The 27,532-nt window shown below is 50.3% G+C and overlaps 1 protein-coding gene across 1 annotated transcript in view; it reads left to right on the top strand.

Annotated features, from left to right (window-relative positions):
- The window catches only part of SRGAP3 (SLIT-ROBO Rho GTPase activating protein 3), an 85,058-nt gene that overhangs the window by 23,830 nt on the left and 33,696 nt on the right, over positions 1 to 27,532 (top strand). Inside the window, exons 2-3 of the mRNA XM_018555241.1 lie at positions 25,779 to 25,974; positions 27,332 to 27,494. Coding sequence (XP_018410743.1) covers positions 25,779 to 25,974; positions 27,332 to 27,494 — 359 coding nt within the window. The remainder of the gene's footprint in view (positions 1 to 25,778; positions 25,975 to 27,331; positions 27,495 to 27,532) is intronic.

The raw sequence follows: 27,532 nt of genomic DNA, 5'->3' as shown, positions 1-27,532 counted from the left end.
GATTCTTTGACCCTCTCTGGGACACCTTGGTTCTCTATGACACTCTCTGGCACACCTTGGTACTCTATGACACTCTCTGGCACACATTGGTACTCTATGACACTCTCTGGCACACCATAGTACTCTATAACACTTTCTGGTACACCTTGGTACTCTATGACACTCTCTGGCACACATTGGTACTCTATAACACTCTCTGGCACACCCTGGTATTCCCTGACACTCTCTGGCATACCCTGGTATTCTCTGACACTCTCTGACACACCCTGGTACTCTATGGCACTCTCTGGCACACCATGGTACTCTATGCCACTCTGTGGGACACATTGGTACTCTATAACACTCTCTGGCACACCCTGGTATTCTCTGGCACACCTTGGTACTCTATGACACTCTCTGACACACCCTGGTATTCTCTGACACACCCTGGTATTCTCTGACACTCTCTGACACTCTCTGGCACACCCAGGCATTCTGTAACTCATTGTTCAGAATAAGATCTAAGTTGCTGGTGAGAATTTTGTTCCACAATTTGGCAGAATTTCCCACATTTGAGATTTGTAACGCTTTGTCAGAATTGGATGAATCCCTTGCCTGCAGGGTTGTTGATTTCTGTGAGTTGTCAGTGAGGTGGAGTCAGTGACTCCAGACTGGGGGGGGGGGATCTTCTGCTCCTGATCAGTTTTATGAATAAGCTCAGAACCAATTCAGAAGTTGTATCAGATCCACTTATAGTTTTCATCAAAAGAGACGCAACGTACGAAACAAACTTAAAATACAGAAGTGAGAGCTAAAGGCAATAATTACATGGAGGGACACTCCCACCAAAAAGAGAACCTCTCTTCAGGCAGACAAAAGGGACCATTGTGCGCCTGGGGAGTCTTTTGTTCTTCTGCCCCCCGGCACATCGGTGACTTCAGTGCTATCTGGCAGCTTCACTTTAAAGGCAGAGAATCCGCTTTCCAGAGTTTGCTGTTATTTTTTTTTTCTCTTTACTTCCTAAATCATTCCTGAACTCTGACTGAACTCTGAGGATGCCCATATCTCCTCCTGTACTCACAAGCCCTTCCTAAAGGGCCAGGCCCCCAAAAGTGATAAGCCCCTGGACTCTTTTAAGTCTTGGATTCCTCAACAGCGAGATCTCACTGTCGTAATTCTCAACTCTCTTCCTGCCCACCTAGGAGTGTTGAATGTTCCCAACCACATTTTGTGTTCTGGCTCCTCCGGTTACATTCTGCGTAATATAAAATAAAGGGGAGTGGCTGATAGTGAGCACAGCAGGTGTACAGACCCTGGAACTCAGCACAGGGATGGTGGGAGCTCCTCATAATGGGCACAGCAGGTGTACAGACCCAGGAACTCAGCACAGGATGGTGGGTGCGCCTCATAATGGGCACAGCAGGTGTACAGACCCAGGAACTCAGCACAGGATGGTGGGTGCGCCTCATAATGGGCACAGCAGGTGTACAGACCCAGGAACTCAGCACAGGATGGTGGGTGCGCCTCATAATGGGCACAGCAGGTGTACAGACCCAGGAACTCAGCACAGGATGGTGGGTGCGCCTCATAATGGGCACAGCAGGTGTACAGACCCAGGAACTCAGCACAGGATGGTGGGTGCGCCTCATAATGGGCACAGCAGGTGTACAGACCCAGGAACTCAGCACAGGATGGTGGGTGCGCCTCATAATGGGCACAGCAGGTGTACAGACCCAGGAACTCAGCACAGGATGGTGGGTGCGCCTCATAATGGGCACAGCAGGTGTACAGACCCAGGAACTCAGCACAGGATGGTGGGTGCGCCTCATAATGGGCACAGCAGGTGTACAGACCCAGGAACTCAGCACAGGATGGTGGGTGCGCCTCATAATGGGCACAGCAGGTGTACAGACCCAGGAACTCAGCACAGGATGGTGGGTGCGCCTCATAATGGGCACAGCAGGTGTACAGACCCAGGAACTCAGCACAGGATGGTGGGTGCGCCTCATAATGGGCACAGCAGGTGTACAGACCCGGGAACTCAGCACGGGGATGGTGGGAGCCCCTCATAATGGGCACAGCAGGTGTACAAATCCGGGAACTCAGCACGGGGTAGTGGGAGCCCCTCATAATGGGCATATAAACCTGGGAATTCTCACCAAAAGAATCACCAAGAGGTAGAAGACACTGTCAGGGGGTTAAACTAGATCTAAACCCAATTAGTAAAATCTCACATAAACTTTACCATGTCAATATATTTTTTTAAATTGTTTTCAATCTTTTAAAATCTTCAGCCACCCCTCATCTATTCTCTGGTGATCCTGCCATGACGGTCCATGTTCAGACACTTCCTGTTTTGGGGTGACAACACCCTGTTCCTGTGTCTCAGTTGTGCTCACCGTGTCACATGCACCCCTGATGGAGGCTACCAATCTTGACACACATTGCTTGGGGGTAATCCACCATTGTAACCACCAAGGAGCCGGTCCAGAGCAATGATGGGCAGCTGGACACTGGAGTATGTAGACATGAAGGGCCTGAAAGGGACCGTAGAAGATCAGCAGCACTGAGATGGGAAAATAACAAAAAAAAAAAGGTGAAAATAGTATTTCATGCAACAAAAAACATGGCAGCTGTTTATGATACAAAGTGCTTTAGTAAACCAAATGTCCTCCTGGTATGGTTTATGTTTACTTCAACTCTCCAGGAGTTGGATACCAAATATCCATTTTGGGTGGAATGGTCCTTGAAGTGATCTAGTATTCTTTTTTTTAAAAGGCGTACAATGAAGCAAAATCCATAGGCGACCCAACATTGAAGTGACAGTACAATTCAATAACCCTAAGGTCATAATACATTATGAGGATGAGATAGCGCAAGATTAAAGTCTCTATGAACATGAAGTTCCATCTGGATCTTCACCTATTTGGACGATCACCCAGTTGGATGATATTCACCCAGTTGGGCAATCTTCACCCGGTTGGACGATCTTCACCCGGTTGGATGAACTTCACCCGGTTGGACGATCTTCAACTGGTTGGATGATCTTCACCCAGTTGGACGAGCTTCACCTGGTTGGGCAATCTTCAACTGGTTGGACGATCTTCACCTGGTTGGACGATCTTCACCCAGTTGGGCGATCTTTAACTGGTTGGATGATCTTCACCCGATTCGGCGATCTTCAACTGGTTGGATGATCTTCACCCGATTCGGCGATCTTCAACTGGTTGGAGGATCTTCACCCGGTTGGGCTACCTTCACCCAATTGGGTTCTTGTTGGTATAGAATAATTTTTTGTTGACTGTTGTAGATATTTGTAATTGCGGGGAAATGTATTTGCTGCTCCTGGTCTGTTTTATCCATAAACCCTAAAAACCTGAAAGAAGCCCCTCTTCCCCATCTGTGTGGTGGGGATGGCCAGGCGCCTCCGTGTTTTGACGAGTGGAAGTCAGGCAGATCCTTCAAGATTTGCTGATCCTTCCGTTCTAAATATAACTACGCGCGCAAGGCAGATGGGCGCGGGACTTGCAGGAGGAACATAAAGAGCGTCCCTTTTTCACTGGGGGATGAAATATTCATGAAGTCTTGTTCTTTGGAGCTTCTGTCCTTTAGACACTAAAGCCTGCTGTGTCTGCCCTTAGTTTGGAGTCAGTGGACGTTGTGCTGGAACAGTATCAGACCCCCCCAGTGCACCGTATTATCAGTCAGGATCAGGACTTTCCGAACTGACGACTGCACATGAGGAATTTGCTTGTAAATTGAACTGCAGCCGAGGCCGCGAAGGGCGTCGTACAAGTTCACAGCCAACGGCAGGTGCTCCGAAGTTGCGAACCCAACCTCTAAAATCTCATAATTGCTTAATGTAATCTCAGAAGTCTTTTGAAATCTTTTTCAATTCGCAACTTTCATTATAATAATCCCGGCTGACCCTGCCATGAAAATCCTTGTTCAGGCACTTCCTGTTATAGGGTGACAACACTTTGTCCCTGTCTCCCAATTGTGCTTCAGCGTTATCATCATGTCACATGGGCTTCCATTGGACACTACAACCCCATTCACACCTAAGTATGAACGTAGCCAGGTGATCTAGAGGCATTTTTCACGCCAGTTGTAGTACTAAAGCAGAATTGCGCATATTTGGCCCCTTAGACTTTCGGATTTAAGCCCCTGAAAAACGTGCGTAAACATATTTGAAATAATTTTTCAGGCGCTCCCTTAAGCCCTCATTCACACTGTAATCGGCCCGCACGTACAGCTCCGTGCTGCGTGCACGGCCGTACCAAGCAGTTCCCGGAAAAGGACAGGTGCTGGGTGTGATTAGTACGAGGTCCCCGTCCTTCTCTATGGGACTACGCGGCCGTACGCCCCCCCTACGCTCACCTCAAGTGAAGGTCCGTAGGGCTGCGTGTGAGTATAGACACCCGCACCTCTACTGACGTGCAGGGCGGATGAGCGTAGGGGGGCGTACGGCCGCATAGTCCCATAGAGAAGGACGGGGGCTGCGTAGTAACCACACACAGCGCCTGTCCTTCCCGGGAGCTGCCCGATACGGCCGTGCATGCAGCACGGAGCTGTACGTGCGTGGCGATTCCTGTGTGAATGAGGGCTTAAAGTCTTAGGGACTAAAGATGCACAATGTTGCCCCAAAAGAAGCTTATGCACTCTTTTGAGCTTCATGCAACAGGTGAGAAGAGACACAACACTTATGTATTAATGGGCCCATTGAGAATGATGGGACGCTTCATCTTGAGCTTTGATGCACTTCGGGGGTTCACTCAGGTATGAATGAGGTTCACAAGTGGCCATTTCAACACACATTACACTGCCATGGCCCACTGTTGTCACCATCAGGAAACCAATGTAGCCATCACCGGAGTGCATGTACATAGGGAATAGCTGCACAGAGCCGGTAGGAGATCAGCAGCACTGACATGTAACAAAAGATGAAAAATATGAATGTATTACATAATAAAAAAGGCGATTGTTCATGATACACAAAGACCTAGCAACCTGAATGTCATTTATTTCAGGTTTACATTAAAGGAAAGGTCCGCCCTCGGAAAACAAAGTCCAGTGTAAAAGCAGGATATTGATTTACAGTGAGGAGCGGCTGGATACCCGAGCTAATTTTACATCCTTCTCTTGTGGTGGAAGAGAAACTAATATGATTCTCTTTGTGTCCCCCTCCTCTAAGTCATGCTGCTTGATAGCACAGCTTGGGAAAGGCTCAGTTCACAAAGCTGACACACCAGGGCCATTGTGAACGGCACCCCAACGCACTCTTACAGTAGCGGGCAATGCACCTTCACTGCAGTGTATTGCGGCACACGCCACTTGTTGTAGTACACGCCTAACATAACGCCTTACGTAAATACAACGCATTTTCTAAATGGGCCCCTTTATTTCCATCACCACAACAAAACAGGAGGTAACGATCCGAGTCATACAACGGAGCTGAGGGCCATTACATGATTATGTCATCTGTGTTTGTTCCTTACATAGTTACATAGTCAGGTTGAAAAAAAAAGACACAAGTTCATCGAGTTCAACTCCCAGAGATATGGAAAAAAAATACAAAGTAATACACAAAAAATAAAACAATAGCAAAGAACAATTTGTGAAAAAAAAATCTTTATTATTTATAAAGGCAAATTTTCTGTAAGCACAAAAACAAAACGGATAACACTAAACCAAAAAAGTAACAATGTTATTTTGTTTTATATATAGGGCCCATTTAGCCCCTTGAAGTTGCAGGCATTTGTTTCCCGCATTTGGTGTGCGTCCCCATTGACCCCCATTGAGACCCTGGACACGCGTTAACTTGTACTTGCCAAACTTCTCTGATACCTTCCCCCGATACCACAACTTCCGATCAGAGGGAGATTCACTCTGACCGGCAGTGCCACGAGTGAGCAAGGAGTTGGCTTCCTGATTGGCTAGGAAGCCGGCCCCATGCTGTTTAGCGACACTGCAAGGCAGCTTGGGCTTGGGACCAATCAGCGAGCCACAAGGCAGTTCATGATGTGCCACTTGGCTTCCTGATTGGTCAGGAAGCCAAGCTGCCTCGCAGTGTCGCGAAGGAGCGTGAAGCCGGTGTGCTTTTGATAGAACACCGGCTTCCCAGGCAATCAGGAAGCCGTGTGGCGGTTCATGACCTGCCGCCTGCCTTCCTGATTAGCCGGGCCCACGCTACCTCGCGATGGCAGTATTGGTAGTTGGTATCGGCGAGTACCGAAAAACGGGCGTCCCGAGGCTGGGTGTCACCCGGAGCAGAGAAGGGGTGACACCCTGCCGTGACGCATGCGCAATTATCTTATTGACAACATCTTGGTGATGGACGCCGGCAGAGAGAGGAGGGGACGCCCATCTGACGGGATGAGGTATGCCGCTGGGTCCCCTCCTCTCTCCTGATACTATTGGGCTCTCGGTCTGTGACCGAGTGCCCGACTTTTCATAGGGGGTGACACCAGAATAACTGTCAGTCACCCCTCCTTTGGTGGCACCTGGGCCGCAACACCCCACCCCCCTGTGACGCCACTGTCGGGAAAAAAATATTGGTACTCGTACTTGATGCCAACAAAACGGTGCATCCCTAATTGACACCCCAACACTCTAAGGCAAGGATAGGCAACCTTTGCACTCCAGTTGCGGTGAAACCCCACAATCCCATAATGCATCTGCCTCTGCGAGTCATGCCTGTTGCTTTAGAGTCTTGCAATGTCTTATGGGACTTGTAGTTCCACAACAGCTGGCACGCTGAGGTTGCCTACCCCCGCACTAAGGCAAGACAACTGCGTTAGAAAAAGTTAAATTTTTGGACTCGTGTTGGGTAGGTTGGCAGAATAATAATTTTTAACGGGATGCCCTAACGTGAGTGCGCGCTAACATGCGATAAAAATATAAACAAGTCCTTCATTGGCTGGCGGTTTTGGTTCTGCTCCGCATCGACGTCTCCTCCAAATAGATATTTTACCGTCAAGGCGGCTCAGTCTGTGCTGGATATTTTTTCCATTATTTTGATGTTCTTTTTTTTCCCCCATTTGCGATGGCTGAGACGCGGCAGCGACGACGTTCCCCGGAGTCTGCAGATTTCAGAGCAGGCCTGAAAATATCTTTATAATAATCTACGGATAGAGGAGCGCTGAGGAAGATGTAAACAGACAGGAGGTCTCAGCGTTCCAGGCTCTTACCACCATGTACCACACCCTGCAGTGTCGTGGGGGCCGCTGTGCTCTGCAGTCCTCCGCTCATTCCGATATTCCTCGTCTCAGCTCTTCCCAGTGCCGGAATATCATCGGAGGCGGGTAGGAAACCTTGGCATGGAGGCCGGGGACTCGGCTTTCAGATGTCCTCACATGATGACTGAAGAAATGCAAATGAAACATTGTATTATATTGTGTTTCTTCCATGATATTTTAGTTGGATACATTTGTCATATTTATAAATACCGAATCTTCATATTTATGTCATTGTATCAATTGCACAGACTTGTATGTGAGCTGCAGGAGGCAGAAGAAGGTTTGTGACTACAATGTCTGCCTATAGCTGTGATATATTTTACTGACAAGTCTTCATAAACACTTCACACTTCCCCGACATGTCACGATATACAGCAACAGTATCACTTTCCAAAACACGGCTTCATATTTTATGATGAAAAAACATCCTTGAACTCAAGTCGAGTAACTCTGCCTAGGCTGAGATGATGTCATCAGTCTGCTGCATGCAGGAGGAAGCATTTACCAGATCTCCCCTCCCCCAGTGATCAGGCTGCTGCAGGCAGGAGGAAGCATTTACCAGATCTCCCCTCCCCCAGTGATCAGGCTGCTGCAGGCAGGAGGAAGCATTTACCAGATCTCCCCTCCCCCAGTGATCAGGCTGCTGCAGGCAGGAGGAAGCATTTACCAGATCTCCCCTCCCCCAGTGATCAGGCTGCTGCAGGCAGGAGGAAGCATTTACCAGATCTCCCCTCCCCCAGTGATCAGGCTGCTGCAGGCAGGAGGAAGCATTTACCAGATCTCCCCTCCCCCAGTGATCAGGCTGCTGCAGGCAGGAGGAAGCATTTACCAGATCTCCCCTCCCCCAGTGATCAGGCTGCTGCAGGCAGGAGGAAGCATTTACCAGATCTCCCCTCCCCCAGTGATCAGGCTGCTGCAGGCAGGAGGAAGCATTTACCAGATCTCCCCTCCCCCAGTGATCAGGCTGCTGCAGGCAGGAGGAAGCATTTACCAGATCTCCCCTCCCCCAGTGATCAGGCTGCTGCAGGCAGGAGGAAGCATTTACCAGATCTCCCCTCCCCCAGTGATCAGGCTGCTGCAGGCAGGAGGAAGCATTTACCAGATCTCCCCTCCCCCAGTGATCAGGCTGCTGCAGGCAGGAGGAAGCATTTACCAGATCTCCCCTCCCCCAGTGATCAGGCTGCTGCAGGCAGGAGGAAGCATTTACCAGATCTCCCCTCCCCCAGTGATCAGGCTGCTGCAGGCAGGAGGAAGCATTTACCAGATCTCCCCTCCCCCAGTGATCAGGCTGCTGCAGGCAGGAGGAAGCATTTACCAGATCTCCCCTCCCCCAGTGATCAGGCTGCTGCAGGCAGGAGGAAGCATTTACCAGATCTCCCCTCCCCCAGTGATCAGGCTGCTGCAGGCAGGAGGAAGCATTTACCAGATCTCCCCTCCCCCAGTGATCAGGCTGCTGCAGGCAGGAGGAAGCATTTACCAGATCTCCCCTCCCCCAGTGATCAGGCTGCTGCAGGCAGGAGGAAGCATTTACCAGATCTCCCCTCCCCCAGTGATCAGGCTGCTGCAGGCAGGAGGAAGCATTTACCAGGTCTTCCCGCCCCCAGTGATCAGTCTGCTGCATGCAGGAGGAAGCATTTACCAGATCTCCCCTCCCCCAGTGATCAGTCTGCTACAGGCTTGTGAAGCTATGTGTTGCTTTCCTTTGACGTTCCGTCAATTTGGTGTTGCATAGTTGGATGGCGGATGACGTACGGCGCTGGTTAAGCAGAAGAACATTTATTTGATGTGCCGCTTATATGTCCTGTGTCTGTGGAGCATATTTACTTATGCGGGTGAGTTCCCGTACCTGGATGGGGGCTCCTTGGTTAGCATTGGCCCCCGCTGCTTTCAGGCTAGGTTCACGCCTAGGCGATTTATGGCGCGATGATTTTGCGCAAAACACAGATTCGCATTTAAGTCAATGGAGGCTGCTCACACCTTTGCGGTTTGTCGCGCGAAAAAGGTGCAGGAGCTATTTTCGGGGCGGTTGTCGCGCGGTTTGGGTCCCATAGACATCTCTATGCATTGAAAAACGCACGGCATCTGAATCACCTAGGTGTGAACCGCGCCTCGGGGTTGCAGAATTCGTCTTGGTGCTGGGAGCAGACTTCGCCAAATGCGAATGAGGGAACGACGCTCATTTGCCAGGCGCCAGCCAGCGGATCCTTCGCCACTTCATAAATATGCCCCTAAGAGCAGTCAGTAAAGTGAGAGATGATTGGCAGTTAGTCGTTATGGCTACAGCGCCGGCCTTATAGAGTAAAACCAGCGCGGCCTTCTCTGCCTCTCCCGTACATCTGCTGCTCCTCTCTCAGCCGTGACCCTTTCGCAGCCGTCCTCATTGTTTGTAATCTCCAAGTCTGCTGGAGGAAAACCAATTAGAAGCTGACAAAACTGATTTATCTCATTAGTAAGTTCCCATCTGGCGGTGTGCAAAATCCTGGCGTCGCCAACCACCGCCAGCCACCACATCTCCCACGGCTTCGGGCCCGTCATGGCTGCCGTGAGTGCTGAAGGGTTCGGCGGCCGTAGGGTCAAGTGGAACGGGAAGGAGGTGGACTCCAGCGGAACGGCGGGGGGGGATGGGAGAGCTCAAACTCGGGGCGATACGGTGACAGCGCGCCCCTGTTTATGTGTTCAGGGAACGTCTTTGGATCTGAGGAAGAAAACATTGTGTCCAAGAAGATATAATGGCCGCCAGCCGCCTTCTCTTGTTCTGTGCAGCTCAGTTAAAGTTAGATTGAACTCTCAAACTTTATTCAATAATGAATCCAGAACAAACAAATACACATCACCCAGCAAAGTGTTTCTTTACAATTTTGACCAAACACTTACAGTCATCGTGTTTCCAAAACAGCTCCAACTCTCTCGGCTCGACTTCCCTGATCTTCCTGTCCAGTACAAGATCACAAGGGACAGAGCAGTCTCCAGCAGCTGTTCATCTACTAGCAGGGGCGTCCCGAGGCTGGGTGTCACCCTGCCGTGACATCACCACGCATGCGCGGCAATCTTCTTGATACCTGCCGGCGGCCATCTTGGTGATGGACGCCGGCAGAGAGAGGAGGGGACAGTCATACCTTATCCCGCCGGGTCCCCTCCTCTCTCCTGATACTGTCGGGCGCTCGGTCCATGATCGAGTGCTCGACTTTTCAGAGGGGGGTGACACCAAAATTACTGTCAGTGATCTGAACAGCGGCGTGTTCGTCTTCAGCCGCCAGTGAAAGCCGCCAGCAGAGGATCCCATAGCGACCCAGGCAGTCCGCACAGCATCTGGCTGGGGCCTATAACGGCCGCCACTGGGGACACCCCTGGTTCTGCATTTCTGGCGGGATCAACGGCTATTTTCTGTGCTTGCTGAAAGTGTTCTTACCCTGAAATGAGAAGACGAATGCAGCCGCCACCTCTAAGGAGCTGCTGAGCTGCAGTATATGACGTTCTCATTTTTGGCTTTGGATGCTGCAGTCACATGACCCTATTTTTCCAGCCTTAAGCTAATTTTGAATAATGCCATTTTTCACCTCACCCCCTGACCCCGGGCTGCGGAATTAATTGGAGATTTGTCAGTGTTGTCTGACAGCTCGGCGCCCGACCATCTCAGCCCGGGAAATAATACGTTCTGCCGGGGAAAGGTCGCCCTTGTTTGTGTAGGCGCCTCGAATCTTCATCTCCCGCGAATCCCAGACATCGGAATACAGCTGCGTGTTACCGGGCGCCGACCGGCGGCCTCCTACATACGTGTAATATGTTATGGTGAGGGATGAAGGCAAAGTCCACCTTTCCATATATGGGGGTTCCCCCCCTAAAAATGCCCCCCCCCCTACTTACCTGAATTGCAGGGTGCTTCTCCCTGCAGAGATCCACATTCTTCATCCATTCACACAGAACACCGAAGCAGAGGGACTCTCAGATCATGCCAGTACCATGTCACGTCGTTCCCTATCATGGTGATGTCATGGAACTTGTTTAGTTCCTCCAACATACACAACAGAAGGCAGCGGGAAACATTTCCTCAGTCTCCCCCAGTGATCAGTGTGCCGCAGTCAGGACAAAGCATTTCCTCAGTCTCCCCTTCCCCAGTGATCAGTGTGCTGCAGGCAGGAGGAAGCATTTCCCCAGTCTCCCCTTCCCCCAGTGATCAGTCTGCTGCAGGCAGGAGGAAGCATTTCACCAGTCTCCCCTTCCCCAGTGATCAGTGTGCCGCAGGCAGGACAAAGCATTTCCTCAGTCTCCCTTCCCCCAGTGATCAGTCTGCTGCAGGCAGGACAAAGCATTTCCTCAGTCTCCCTTCCCCCAGTGATCAGTCTGCTGCAGGCAGGACAAAGCATTTCCTCAGTCTCCCTTCCCCCAGTGATCAGACTGTTGCAGGCAGGAGGAAGCGTTTTCTCAGTCTTCCCTCCCCCAGTGATCAGACTGCGGCAGGCAGAGGAAGCATTTTCTCAGTCTTCCCTCCCCCAGTGATCAGACTGCGGCAGGCAGAGGAAGCATTTCCTCAGTTTCCCTTCCCCCAGTGATCAGACTTCTGCAGGCAGGAGGAAGCATTTCCTCAGTCTCCCCTCCCCCAGTGATCAGGGAAGTAGAGTTTAGAATTAGAAGACTCAGAGATGTAGAATTGGGATTTTGGAATGATCTGAGTGGTGACGTTCCTCTAATCTCTTTGTGTCTTGCTGCTATATTGGATTACATGGTCCTCCTCTATACATACGGTATACATCCACTTAAAGAGAACCTGTCTGTCACCGCCGTACAGTATTGCTGGTAGAACGGCAGGAAAATGACGGATCTTAAAACGCTGACTTGCTGGGATTGACCTTTCCGGAAATGATTTTATATTCACATGTAATGACCTTCAGAACCTGATTAGAATCCTGAGTTCAGGAAGAGTACGTTCCATAGCAGAGCCGCCTCCCTCCTTGCAGCTCAATCCTCCCCTGGGAGTGTCAAACGACTGTCTGTGATGGCCCAGCTCTTCGGCCCCTCCACACACCTCCCTATCTTTTATGTTGCTGCCAGGGGAAGAGCAAAGGGCAATGCTATAGAGCAGGGGTGGGGCAAACTCTGGCCCCCCAGCTGTCGAGTCACATGAGGCATTGGAGGATTCTCACAGCTACAGGCATGACTCCCACAGACAAATGCATGCTGGGAGTTGTAGTTTCATCACAGCTGGAGGGCCGCAGTTTGCCCACCTCTGCCATAGAGTGTCACTTGAATGACAGCTCTGAGTCTGCTGACATCACCTCCAAGATGGCGGCACCCAGCAGCAGTCTGGGGGCTTTTGGATGTGAGGGAGGGCATCGCAGTGGCATGCTGGACACTCGGCTAGGTGCCTCCGATCCAGAGATTTAGCTGCGGAAACTGGGCCGCTTTCACCCTCCGCATGGCAGGCTGGCATAAGATAAGGGCCCCGGGCCCCTCTATTGCAGTGTTGGGGTGCCAACATAAATCATTGAGCCGCAAGATATATGACAGGAGAGGGACAGCTGAGCTCTGCGCCGCGTTGCCATCCGTGCCATCCGCCTCTTCTTCAGGGCCGCCTGTATCCGGGAAGTTTGGGCTGTTTATTGATCTCCAGCAGATTTTCCCTTTAAATATCCATCTTTTCACTTTCAGGGATCGGCCGGATCGGCACGCTGCTCGCTTCATCCCATTCCTGCCCGACGACGGCTCCAAATTTTCTCGTAAAAAATTGTAAATGTTTAATGTGGAAAGTTGTGACCGCCGGAGGGGCCGCAGCGCTCGATCGGGACCTGGAAAATCCCGCACACCGTGCTTGTAATAACGTATTAAATCAATGGTGGTCAGCTTACTAAAAATAGAAGGCTGAGGTGTGGCCCCTGGCATCACCGAAGGGCCACATGTAATATTCACTATACTGTATATGATCCTACAGTATTGTAGTCAGAGACTGCAGGTATACTACAGGAGATGGTCAGAGACTGCAGATATAGAAAATAGAGGGGCAAATAAGTGAGGAGAGAGGGTAGCCAGAGAGTGTTGGTGGGGCAAGAAGAGAGGAAGGGGGGGGGGAGAGATAGAGGAGCAGAAAGAGAGGGGTGAGAGAGTACATGGCCCCCTGTATATGATCTCCTGTACATCACCCTCTGTAGATCGCCCCCTTAGTGTTCGGCCCCTGTACATCGCCCCCTTAGTGTCCCGCCCCTGTACATCGCCCCCTTAGTGTTCGGCCCCTGTACATCGCCCTCTGTACATCGCCCCCTTAGTGTTTGTCGCAACGTTCTTTTATTTAGAAAATAGCAATTATAAAACAAAAATAAGTCAATCTCCTGGAACCTCCTCAGAACACCGGTGAGCGGATTTGCCGTCCTTATCGCGGCGTCCGTATGTAAATACACATTCAGATGGGTGTTATTTGGGGGGTTTCCGTGGGGCTCCCCGGGCCCCCCAGCGCCACCACTATGGTAACTTGGAGGGCCGTTGGCTGAGCTGAGAAAAGTGATTTATTCTCATTCGGAGCGTCTCGGGTCCTTCTTATTACTTTGATGTTTTTATCTTCCTTTGCATCCGTAATTGCTTTTGAGAAAGTAATCTGAAGGAACGCGTAGCGGCGCTGGCTCATTATCCCCATGAATAATTAGTGAGCACTAATAACGAGCGCCAATCGGATGTTCAGACGCGGATGGCGCTTAAAGCTTTTTCTGCGGTGTCCTAAAATAGCTCCTTAATGGTGCGTTTTACCTCAGTACTGTCTGTACCGTAAACCCGCTCCTCTCATATCCTCTCATGATTGCTGCCCAGGGTGTAACTATGACCATAGCACGCTGTGTGACTCCAGTGGGGCCCAGGACCACGGGGGCCCTCGACTGCTTCCTTGTGCAATGATGTATCCTGATGCCGGTTGGGATCCGCTCCAGGTGCGGCGTCTCAGTATACCGCGAGCAGTAGCTCCCTATATACAGAGCCTAGGGTGACGGGAGGATGCTAGTTTGTGTCCTCCCGCAACCTGAAGGAGAACTATGGGGAAAAACACTGACCCCATAGTTCTCCTTTAACAAACGATCAAGATAGCGCAGCTCAACCTTTGAGATTATTTGTGTATTCCATCAAAATTCAGGAAATCTTACTACACACCAGCTGAAAGTTGAAATGGGGTACCCGTAGTGTGTGCTCTGTAACGGGTGTGTAGATGAAAGTTGCTGCAGTAAACTGGCACCCGGTTAGTATGTGGTGGGTCAAGGTGGGCATCACCAGCTGACTGTGTACTGTAGTCCAGTGATTGAGCAGGAGGCGGGGCAGTGGCACAGACATGGCCGCCAGTAGATATCATAGAGTCCTGTACAGCCTACCTGACAGGGTCCCCCGGCCCAGGGAACCATTCCCCGCAGTGTCACAGGACAGGCTGGGGGTCCCCCTGCTGACCCGATGGTACCCAGGCTCGGTACAGGAGGGCACCCTCTACCCCCCTATCAGTGGCCTTGGCACAGACATCGGTGTCGTAGGCTCTTAAAACCTGCACTGTAGTATTATGGCGCAGCAGAAGTAGAAGGCGCTTGCTGACAGGAGGAGGGAGCAGTGTGAGCAGGGCCGGTGACCTGATCATGGTGTCCGGCAAGGTTGGTGACCAGGATGTGTTGCTCAAATTGGTCAACGTGAATTAATTCCTGACGTGTCACAATATACAGCAACTGTATCATGTATCAGAAAGCTCCGCCTCTTTTATTTAAAAATCCATCTTTGATCTCCAGTCAGTGGCTTTGCCCAGGTTGAGATGATGTCATCAGTCTGCTGCAGGCAGGAGGAAGCATTTGCTCAGTCGCCCCTCCCCCAGTGATCAGTCTGCTGCAGGCTGGAGGAAGCATTTCCCCAGTCTCCCCTCCCCCAGTGATTCTATATTCTCTCCCCCTGTGTGTTCCTTTGTATCACCCTGATGACTGTCAGGACACGCTTGGCGCTGCACCAGCTCCGGGATTGGTTGTCTGGTCTTCATTATTGGGCTCCGTCCAGGGCGCAGCAATCCTGCTCCAATCTGCACATTGTCTCCCCGAGTGAGATTCCTCCCAGCTGTTCAGGAATCGTCTTCGTTCCTCTTCTGTGTACTTGTCATCCCCGAAATCCCAACACATCTGTCCGTCCGCCGATCCAGCCAATCGCCATCGTATTCAGCCGGCTTGGAGGAACTCGGGAGAAATGGGTTTGCACTAATGTAGAACGACTTATCTGGAGATGTGCAATAGCCGTGGGCGGTCCAGCATTGTGCTGCGCAGGGGGTTCTGTTTTTCTGTCCACGGAGATCACACGGGCCGGCTGCTCTGGGAAACAATAATCTTTATTTCAGTAATGAGTCTGAACAGATTGTGCTCTTCCACCCAGGTGAGCGGGATGCAGAATGTGCTGCACAGAGGACTGTGTGCGGGAAAGGCTCCTCACTAATTAGCTGTCACTGATCACAGCCTCTTATAAGGCCGGGAGATGAAACAGATCCAGAGGCAGCAGAACACCGGCACCAGGATCTATCATATGGAGGTCAGAGGCTGTAAAACAGAGTCAACACAGAGATTGCAGGAGTGTACCTGAGGGTAGAGGGGCAGCAGAGGGTACTGATGGGTACCTGGGGGTGGAGGGGCAGCAGAGGGTACTGATGGGTACCCGAGAGTGGAGGGGCAGCAGAGGGTACTGATGGGTACCTGAAGGTAGAGGTGTAGCAGAGGGTACTGAGGGTGGGGGGGGGCAGCAGAGGGTACTGACAGGTACCTGAGGGTAGAGGGGCAGCACAGGGTACTGCTGGGTACCTGAGGGTAGAGGGACAATCAGAGGGTACTGATGGTGGAGGGGCAGCAGAGGGTACTGATGGGTAACTAGGAGTAGAGGGGCAGCAGAGGGTACTGATGGGTACCTGGGGGTAGAGGGGCAGCAGAGGGGACTGATGGGGAACAAGGAGGAGAGGGGCAGCAGAGGGTACTGATGGGTACCTGGGGGTAGAAGGGCAGCAGAGGGTACTGATGGGTACATGGGGTAGAGGGATAGTGGAGGGTAATGATGGGCACATGAGGGTAGACGGGCAGCAGAAGGTACTGAAGGGTACCTGGGGGTAGAGGGGCAGCAGAGGGTACTGATGAGTACCTGGGGGTAGAGGGGCAGCAGAGGGTACTGATGGGTACCTGGGGGTAGAGGGGCAGCAGAGGGTACTGATGAGTACCTGGGGGTAGAGGGGCAGCAGAGGGTACTGATGGGTACCTGGGGGGGGGGGGGCAGCAGAGGGTACTGATGGGTACCTGGGGGTAGAGGGGCAGCAGAGGGTACTGCTGGGTACCTGGGGGTAGAGGGACAGCACAGGGTTCCTCCCCCCACCTGTCCATCCATCCATTCCACCCTCCATGCATCCATCTCTCCCTTGCTCCATCCTCATCTCTCTCCATCCATCCCTTATTCCTCCATTTCTCTCTTGCTCCATCAATCCATCCATCCCCCCATTTCTCTATCCATCCCTCCATCTTTGCCTCTCCATGTCTCTCTCCCTCCAGCCATCTCTCCCTCTCTATATCTATCTATTCATCCCTCCATCCATCCCTACACTGATCCATCCGTCCATTACTCCCTCTCTATTCCATCCATCCATCCCTCTCTCAGGCTGTACATTTATGGGGAAGGGTCTTGTATTTGGAGTCATTTGCTCTCTGACAAGCATTTATTTCTCTTGCCTCTTGCTGTCTGATTGTGGAACTCCTGACATCCCATACACCCTCCTCCTCCCGTCCACCATACACTTTGGTTAACACAGACGGGTGAACTCTCCTCTCAGCCCCTCTCCTGTCGTCTCCTCGATGAGCAATTCACTTAGCTGCACTCAGGATGATTAGCGTTATGGGAAGTATAGGAATCTCCTCCTATGTACCAATCACTCTGATCAGCCTGGAGAGTCTTCCAATACTCCCCCCCCCCTCTGCAGAGCTGTCATTAAATCAAGTCTTTTGCTGGCTCAGTAAATCACGCCGATCAATCCGCTCGCTCGGCTTCGTCTGCTTATTGATTATCGTTGCGGCTAAACGGTTAATGGCGCTGGGCGTTATTTACGGCGCAGCGTTTTCTTCCCTCTCCATAAATTAGAGGCTCCGCCTGACGTGGGGAACGGTGGGATTTCCCTGACATTGTATTTATTTATTTATTGTGTGTTTTGTTTCTATATTTGTACTCTATATTATAGAAAGCCATCTTTGAGCTCCAGTCAGTGACTGTGCCTAGGCACAGATGATGTCATCAGTCTGCTACAGGCAAGAGGAAGCATTTTCTCAGTCTCCCCTCCCCCAGTGATCAGTCAGCTGCAGGCAGGAGGAAGCATTTCCCTTACCAGCAGGAGGAAGCATTTCCTCTGTTTCCCCTCCCCCATTGTAACAAGGAGGATGTATTTCCCCAGTCTCCTCTCCCCCACTGTAACACTGTAACAAGGAAGCAGCATTTCCTCAGTCTCCCCTCCCCCAGTGATCAGACTGCTGCAGGAAGGAGGAAGCATTTCCTCAGTCTCTCCTCCCCCAGTGATCAGACTTCTGCCGGCAGGAGGAAGCATGTCCTCAGTCTCTTTCCCCCAGTGATCAGTCTGCTGCAGGAAGGAGGAAGCATTTCCTCAGTCTCCCCACCCCCAGTGATCAGACTGCTGCAGGAAGGAGGAAGCATTTCCTCAGTCTCCCCTCCCCCAGTGATCAGACTTCTGCCGGCAGGAGGAAGCATGTCCTCAGTCTCTTTCCCCCAGTGATCAGTCTGCTGCAGGAAGGAGGAAGCATTTCCTCAGTCTCCCCACCCCCAGTGATCAGACTGCTGCAGGAAGGAGGAAGCATTTCCTCAGTCTCCCCTCCCCCAGTGATCAGACTGCTGCAGGCAGGAGGAAGCATTTCCTCAGTCTCCCCTCCCCCAGTGATCAGACTGCTGCAGGAAGGAGGAAGCATTTCCTCAGTCTCCCCTCCCCCAGTGATCAGACTGCTGCAGGCAGGAGGAAGCATTTCCTCAGTCTCCCCTCCCCCAGTGATAAGTCTGCTGCAGGCAGGAGAAAGCATTTCCTCAGTCTCACCTCCCCCAATGATCAGACTGCTGCAGGCAGGAGGAAGCATTTCCTCAGTCTCCCCTCCCCCAGTGATCAGATTGCCACATTGTAACTTTGTAGCAATTTACAAGGTGAGAGGCTGCAGCAGGGGCTCACCTGTGTCAGACACCAAGATTTACATTATTGTGTCATCTCTGAGGCCTGCGTTCTATCGAATTCTCCAAATCGTCGAGACCTCCCACTTCCGTCAGTTCGCCTGCGCAGCTACCCAAGAGAAGTATCAAGCTCTACAATCTGCGGCAGTGCGCCTGCGCGGGCACCCGTCGCCACAAACACCGACGGGAGTTGGAGAACTCGATGACAATTTAGAAGCCGCACCGGCGCACCTACGGCAACTGGAGAAGTCAACGAGGATTGCAAAAACTGTGACGGGCGCAGCACGCGTTGGAGATCTCGACGAGTTGGCCACCTCGACGGAACACCGGCATCTCAATCCAGGAAGTAGAAATGGTAACCCTGGATGATGTCTGAACAAAGGTGGTGCCGTCCTTCTAGTCAATGTCAGGGGGGAGTCATGTGATCGCTGTGAGAGGTAATAAATACCTTGAAGTGTCACACTGACACATTACTCAGCATGTAGATAGATTTCCACTTTCACGGACTCTTAGCTGCAGACGTTGCTGACATTCGGGATAGCAGTCATCCAGCAGACATGTCCGTTATGTTTGGCTGGCTTCTTTATTCTCCTTCACCATACAATATCAAATGTTTCCTCCAAAACCGCTTCTCCTTCCGCGAGCCGCCCGCAGAGCTTTTGATTAGAGATTGCAGAATTACAGGGACCAAAATAAGAGCTGGAAGTGCTGGTTTCAGTGATGAAGAGGCGGAACACCAACTGGAAAGTTCTCCACTTCGCAGATCGGAGCAAGACCCCCCCCACCCCCTCCCCTTCCTCCCAACAGGGGGAATTCCCTCGAAGCATCAGAACAAAATGGAATATTAGTGAGCCATTCCGTCTATTGCAAAATACACTGCAGGACATCGGGCCCCTCCGCTCCTGTGAGGTGTCCCTGCAATGTGCAAAAGGCTGAGCTGCGTGCGTGTGTCTGTGTGTCATATGTGTGTGTGTCATATGTGTGTCTGTGTGCCCTGAGTAGTAATTATATCAAATTATAAGCAATTTATTTTTACTAGGAGCACAGAAGAGCAAAATAAACTGAATGGAGCCACATCACATTGTGCAATTTGTCGGCCATGTTGGGGGTTGTAGTGTTCTATGTATAGAGGGTAATAGAATTGTATTATGATCATGTCCAGTGGCCGGTCATGTTGGGTGTTGTAGTGTTAAATGTATTATTATACAGGATTTATATAGCGCCGACAGTTTGCGCAGCTCTTTACAATATAAGGAAGATATTACAGTTACAATACAATTCAAGACAAGATGGTAAGGAGGGCCCTGCCCATGGGGGCTTACAGTCTAAGAGGGAGGGGCAAGTGATACATGAGGAGGGAGCTGTGTGGGGATGAATTGTTTGAGAAAGTGATAGTTCAGTGGTTAGGTTGAGGTGGGATAGGCTTCCCTGAAGAGATGAGTCTTTAGCGATCACCGAAAGGCAGTCAAGGTGGGAGATAGACGGACAGGTTGGTGTAGGGAGTTCCAAAGAATGGGAGAGACTCTAGAGAAGTCCTGGAGGCGAGCATGAGAGGAGATGACAAGGGAGCTGGAAAGCAGGAGGTCTTTGGAAGAGCAGAGAGGACAGTTAGGGTCATACTTTGAGACAAGGTTGGAGATATAGCCGGGGGCGGAGTTGTGGACGGCTTTGTAAGTGGTTGTTAATATTTAGAATTTTATGCTTTGGGGCGTTTGGAAGCCAGTGCAGGGATCGGCAGAGTCTGAAGGGGGGAGGAGCCTGTGTAGAGGTCGGCCAATGAGGAGGGAGTTGCAATAGTCCAGACGGGAGATAAAAAGGGAGTGGATAAGCAGCTTTGTGGTTTCATTGGTGAGGAAGGGGCGTATTTTGGAGATGTTACGAAGGTGAAGACGGCAGGATCTGGATAGGGATTGGATGTGGGGAAGAAAGGTGAGGTCCGAGTCAAGGATGTATAGAATATAATAGTATATTATGATGGTGTCCAGTGGTGGGGCCTGGTTGGAGGTTGTAGTGTTCTATGTATAGAGTGTAATAGAATCTTATTATGATGGCGTCCAGTGGTCGGCCATGTTGGGGGTATAGTGTTCTATGTATAGAGTGTAATAGTATATTATGATGGTGTCCAGTGGTCGGCCATGTTGGACATGTAGTGTTGTATGTTCCATCTAGTCAACTTGCGGAATGTTCTCTTTCTACAATCACTTTAGAATATATTTTTTATTCCGTCCAGTGTATGTTTGAAATGAGGTCAGGGGGGCATCTGTGAGACTTATTGCAGAACTATATGATCCTCTCCAATGAGCAGGGCCAATTGGGGGGTAATCAGCTCAGGCGATGAGGAAATCAGGAGGAGTGGTAGGCGTTGAACACCCTGAGGTACTATGGAGGTCAGCTGTCCAATATGCTGACAGCAGCCAGTGGGAGGTTCAGATTCTGGGTGGGAGCCATCAACCACATCATCGGACTTATTCAGTTAAACAGTGTACAGCTATGGGGATGTACACCGCAATGTAACCCCTATGTACCTATGTAATTCTTATTAGTAACTTGCAGTCACTTTGCAGCACATTGCACTTCGCATAGTTACTTATATCTTCTAAGGCCGTGTACGGAGGTATCAGTTCTCCATGGTGGTATGGAAACCAAATGATGGCGGTATGGGAATGGATCTCTGAATTATTAAAAATAATTGGCACAGGATTCTCTGCATTATTAAACCTGAAATGGAGGAGAAATCGACTTGCTGTTTCAGATGACATGCAAATGTTACATTGTAATTGTACCGCCACTCCATGTTTCCATCACACGAAAACGTTAGCAAAGGTCTCATCAGTGATTAGTTTATGATTTTTATATAAAGAAACATGATTTTCTTTCACTTTTCTGTTCCTTGCTATTAGGGATGCACCAATACCAACTACTGTACCTATTACAAGTACAGATACTTTTCCAGCTCCAGGACTAGACTAGAGAAAAATTAAAAAGTTAGGAGGCCGCTGTCATTTGTGAGGAGCACACGGAGCTCCCGGGATGTGTACATCTGTTTGTACGATTTAGTTTTTATACACATTTATAAAGGGATGCACCGATACCAGTTTTGCGAGTACGAGTACTGATACATTTTTGTTTATTGTCATGTGACAGTTTTTCTAAAACAATACAGACTGATGATTTCAGGACAGTGGTGGAGCACCAGAGCCCGGTCCCAGCTGCCACCGCTGCAACCCCGGTAGTTCTCATGAAAATGCCAAGTGTCGGCATCGTTACTCGAAAAGTATCGTTGCATCCCTACTTGCTATACATATGTCAAATGAAACCAAACCGCGGACATCTTTTTAACCTCCTGCCATCCGCCCGTTGTAAAAAAACAGACGGACGGCAGACTCACACGGGCGGGTTGCCGTCATGAGACGGCTTCTTTTTCCTGCTCGCGCGCGCCCCCGGGCAGAAAAAACCCTCCCGTTCTTTACAGCCCTTAACGGCTGTTTGATATACATACGTTCGGCGGCTCTATAGCCTGCCGATCGTATGTATGTGCTGTCTTGCTGCCCCGCCCCCCTCGAGTGCCGCCGCCCCCCTCCTGACCCCTCACCTTCAATCCCGGGATGTGCTAGCCCATCTGCGGCTCAGGAGGGCGTCAGGAGGTAAGATGGGAGGGAGATCAGCATCTTCCTCTTTGCTGACCTCCCTCCGACGTCTGAATGCAGAATACATCACTTCCGCATTCACCTGTCAGTCATCTGGCTGCTATAGCCAGAGAGAAGAAGCTGATGAAGCTTAGAAGGCTAAGAACCCGGTCCTAAGGGTTATGCATGAGACCCAAATACATGTTTAATTTAGGAGGATTACCAGAGAGGAGGAACAAATATTCACATTTTGACTTTCAGTTGTATTGAGCTTGAGTTCAGGGCCTTAGTCATGTCTATGTACTTGCAATACAAATGTACAAATGACGAGAGTGCCACAGACCTGGTGTTCATTCATTTTTCTTATTATACTGTACATGACAAGAAAGAAAGGCAATGTGTTTTGGGGGGCTCAGAAATCCCCCTACATCTGTAACGTCCGTACTGTCCGCGAGCCGCCTGCGTCCCAGCGTGGAACGCAGCGGCCGCGTCACGTGGGACGTTTACCTCCCTGAAGGGGAGGTTCCATGCGCTCCACGGTGGAACGCGGAAGTGACAGCACGCTCCACGGCTCCACTTCCGCGTTCGAAGGGGATATAACGTGCGCCTGAACGCTGTTAGAGCGTTCCACTATTGGGTTTGATGCCCCATCCACGCCAGGAGCCTCGACCACACTACTCCCAGCTACTACCTCTCCACTCCAGGAACGCCTGCTACTGTGGTCTCTCCAACATCAGACTACTCCGGAGGAGACCCTGCCATATCCAGCCTCTAAGCGCAAGTACTGCTAATTGTGGGGAATGTTACCTAGTCTGCTGGCGTGTATTGCATAGACTCTGCTTGGAACTGGGATAGGACTTACTATCTGCTGACACCTAGCCTATACCAGGACCTGTTTGAATATAGCACGGTGTAACTGTTATACCTACCCAGAGACAGTCATCTGGTATTATCCAATATTTTCTATTTTTGATTACATTGTACCCAAAAGGCTTATGAGGTGAATAAGCCATCCAAACCTATTTGATCTTGATTTACCTTATGCCTAAAAAGGTTATGAGCTGAATAACCTCTTTTCATGTAATTAAGTTCTGTGGCACATGATGCATGAATCCCTCACTCTCAGTTAAACTTGAGAGAGACGCCTGGGATTCCAGCCTGATTGCCATACCCAGAACTACTTAAAGCATAGGTCCGCAGCTGCGATCCACTTAGACCCTCAAAATCCAAAGGAGCATTACAACATCAGGGCTTTAATGCAGGCAATGATTGAGGATAACAATGGACAATAATTTGCAGATAAATGGGCAGGGATCATGGGTTACCTGTCACGGAGCCTTAAGGGTCATCGGTCAATCTAATGTGCTTTGTGGTATACATCTTCACATATGAACACTTGCTTGTGAAGAGCAGGATCATCCACAAGGCAAGCTAGGCAGTAGGTCTGGTGGATATCTGGGGTGTTCTACTAAATCCTTTATGCTCCTGCAGTATATGAGATAGATTGAGCAATTTGTCAAAGGCTCGAACTTGCCTGTCAGTCCATAAGGGAGGATGTACTATAGGAAGTTGGTGATGGATGGGGCCATACCACTACACACAATGCAAATAGGGCAACCTTTCTATGCCTACTGTAATCCATGTCAATGGAAGGATGGGATTGGGGGTGGGTGGGGGCGGTTAATCAGGTACCTTTGCTAGGCTCCCATTCTCCCTTCTCTCTGCTTGCATATTTAGTACGTATGGATGAACATTATGTTTCTTTTTTATGCATAAGGGCTAAACTTCTGTTTTGGTTAGAGGAAAACCATTTATCAGAACACAAAGCTACACTTCAAATGCACCTTCAAGCAGGAAAATCCATTCCCATAGTGCCCTTCAACAAGCATTACGGCACAAATTTTTGTGTTTGTTTTTGCTTTTTTTTTTTTTTTTCCTTTGCTTTGCGGTGTGGGGATCCGACGGCTTCTTCTATTTAAACCCTTCCTGCATTTTCCTGCAGCAAAAGCCATGTGTTACACCGCAGGCAAGTGCACAGATGTGGCAAGGCCATAAACAGCAGTTCCTGGAAAAGTGAGAACAGTCATTTGGGAATGTTATCCGCCAAACTTTGCGACTGTGCTGAAGCCAGAGGGTCCACTCTGTTCAACTTTAAAGAGAAACTTACCCCCCCCCGTGCCTCCTCCCTGTGTTCTGTGCCCCCTTCCTGTGCCCCCCCTGTGTTCATTTGTTTATACGTTTCTTCTTATCTTTTATCATGAATTCACATACTCACCCGCCCAGCGAATCCAGTGTTGTGATCGGCCGCTTGGATGCCTCACACCGGGTCTAGTGCTGCCATCTTCTTCTCCAACATCATTGGATGTGGAGGAGGATGGGTATGGTACTCAGAGGGTGGCTGTCTGAACCAAAAAGAGACAGCTGGCCCCCTGATGTTGCATGCCAGATCTGCCCTCCTGCACCTTCATGTCCCTCTTCCTCCACTGCCGTGTAGCAGCTGAAGCCACCTTGGGTATCCCCTGCAAAAAAAAAAAAAGTTAGCTATTTTAACCTATGTGCGACGGAGGCAATACGTTTTTTTTCCCAATTAATGGCATATGTGGCAAATGCCCAAAACTGGTCCAGTACTGGTATAATTTGCATTTCAGTTCCATTGTTCTCTTGAGTAAAAAATGGGTCTCCTGAGACTCTTTGAACTTCCCCTTGATGACACCCATCCTGGCAATCACTAGGACCCTATACCTGGCCATGGAATCTATAACACAACATTGACTATCGCCTTAACCTCCCATGTCTCTGGATAGATAGGGCAAGCTCTATCCTGCATTTGGAAAGTCTAAGCTGTACCTGCAGATGTCCCCTCACAAATTAGAAAAGATCTGGCGTGGGTGGATAAATGACCCTACCCTTGCACCCCTGACTCTGTGTATGAAGGGACTTCCTGGTCTCTGGTCAGATCTTGGCAATTAGGATAGATTGCTACAGAATATCTCCCATCAACATTTATATTGAAGCGAGGTCTAAGCTCGGCTCATGTCATCATGTCTATGCAAGGTCCATTCACTTACATTAAACCTGAGGATTCCCAGGAACATGCCGCACAGCCATAGGGGAGTGGGGATAGAGGTGATATATAGGTGTCTTGCTGCACTCCTTGCCGGTACAGGATGTTCCATGAAATCCTGGTGAGTGCTCGCAGTGGCCACGGATGGCGCCGTGAAGATATACAAATTTTCAGGCGGATGTCACCAGCACACCAATAAAGTTAAATCAGCAAAAGTCCATTAATTGATGGAGTACTGTGATTCCAGGGGGATAGAGGCGAGTGATCATATCTTCTTTACTATTGCCCCTAGAGAAAAAAAAGCACAGTGATGATGTCACGGCTACTTTTAGAAGCTACTACCTGGGGCTTGCAAAGGCATTTGATGCACAAAGTGGATTTATATCCTTTGTGTCTTTTGAGGAACAGATTTACATACATTTATTTGTGCCCTGAGTTCACCTTTAAATAGCTTGCACTTGTGACGGTTTTGGAGATGCAGGATTTGGCTTTGTGAAAGGAGCCTGGAACAGATCTACGCCGGGCGCCTATGACATTGAAAACGTTTGTTGTGAGACTTGGCCCTCCATATAATTAGATGACCTATTTCCCGGGGCTTCATTTTTTTTTCATTTTCTGCCAGTGCTTAAGATTAATGTGGTGACTTTGGGCCCAGTGCTGTAACGTCCCCTCTCCGCTGTGTCTTTGCAGAGATCCGCAGTCAGCTGGTGGAACAGTTCAAGTGCCTGGAGCAGCAGTCGGAGTCGCGGTTGGCTCTCCTCCAGGACCTGCAGGAGTTCTTCCGCAGGAAAGCTGAGATCGAACTGGAATACTCCCGGAGCCTGGATAAACTGGCCGAGAGGTTCTCCTCCAAGATCCGCACCACCCGGGAGCAGCATCACTTCAAGTAAGATTGCAGCGGCCACCCGAGGTTGTGTGTGCCCTATGAGACTTGTGGGTCAGAATGTCATGGGCATGGGTCCAAATGAACAGAAAGAGAGAGACAGTCCTGGAGATCACAGGAGCAAATATGAGGCTGTATGGAAGCTTGGGTGTCATGGAATCGTTTAGGGCACACAGGGTAACATAGCATGATCTTGGGTCACTTGGTGACAAAGAATGCACCATGTCATAGGGATCACTGGAGGCACAGGAGCCCTGAGGTCACTGGAGTACACAGAGGTCATGGAGTAACTTGAAGCACAGGAGCGATGAAGTGCACAATGGTCACACAGTCACTGCAGGTACAGGAGCACTGGGTTCATGAGAGACATTGGGGTCACAGGAGTGCATGGGGGCACAGAATCACTGGAGGTACAGGGGTGCAGAAGTCACTGTAAGACACATGAGTGCATGTGTCACTGGAGGACACAGGAGAGCAGAAGTCACTGGAGGAGACAGGAGTGCAAGGGTCACTGGAAGACACAGGAGTGCAGGGGCCAGTGGAAAATACAAGAATGCAGGGGTCACTGGAGGACACAGAAGTGCAGTGGTTGCTGGAAGACACAGGAGAGCAGGGGTCCCTGGAGGACACAGGAGCGCAGTGATCACTGGAAGACACAAGAATGCAGGGGTCACTGGAGGACACAGAAGTGCAGTGGTTGCTGGAAGACACAGGAGAGCAGGGGTCCCTGGAGGACACAGGAGCGCAGTGATCACTGGAAGACACAAGAATGCAGGGGTCACTGGAGGACACAGAAGTGCAGTGGTTGCTGGAAGACACAGGATAGCAGGGGTCACTGGAGGACACAGGAGTGCAGGGGTCACTGGAGGACACAGGAGTGCAGGGGTCACTGGGGGAGACAGACATGCAAGGGTCACAGGACTGCAAGGGTCACTGGAGGACACGGGCGAGCAGGGGTCACCGGAGGACACAAGGGTTGCTGAAGAAGACAGGTACATGCAGGAGTAACTGCGGGGGGGATTTAGGCGTAGTTACACATTGCTCAAACACTGAGCCATGTGATGCTTTGCCATTTGAAGCATGACACGGCTGCAAGGGAAACAGACACATGGGTGGCCTGCTATTTCGAGTATACCCTGTGGACTTTCTGTATAATATCTGTGCACCTCAGTGCTTCACGTTTACTGCAGCCTCCTAATAGCATTTTAAGAGGGAGGTTGCAGAACACAGAATGGTTGAGGCTGTATTCCCATGTAGAGACACCGTGAATGCTCCTGCTATATGGGGAACACAGATAAGGAGTATTTATCTTGGTGTGGCCGTACCCGTGGTCGCTCTTTAATCATTGGGCTTTTTTCAGGAAGGATCAGCATCTCCTGTCTCCAGTAAACTGCTGGTATTTGGTTCTGGCCCAGACGCGGCGGGAAAGTAAAGACCATGCCACCTTGAATGACCTCTTCCTCAACAATGTCATTGTACGCCTGTCGCATATCAGCGAAGATGTGATCCGTCTCTTCAAAAAGGTGAGTTGTTCCCCACATGCTTATCTCTCCATCTCTCC

This window comes from Nanorana parkeri, unplaced genomic scaffold (genome assembly GCF_000935625.1).
Source record: "Nanorana parkeri isolate BGI_ZX_2015 unplaced genomic scaffold, ASM93562v1 scaffold188, whole genome shotgun sequence".
Classification (NCBI taxonomy): domain Eukaryota; kingdom Metazoa; phylum Chordata; class Amphibia; order Anura; family Dicroglossidae; genus Nanorana; species Nanorana parkeri.
The sequence above is the reverse complement of the archived record's forward strand: the minus strand, read 5'-3'. Positions and strand labels throughout refer to the sequence as shown.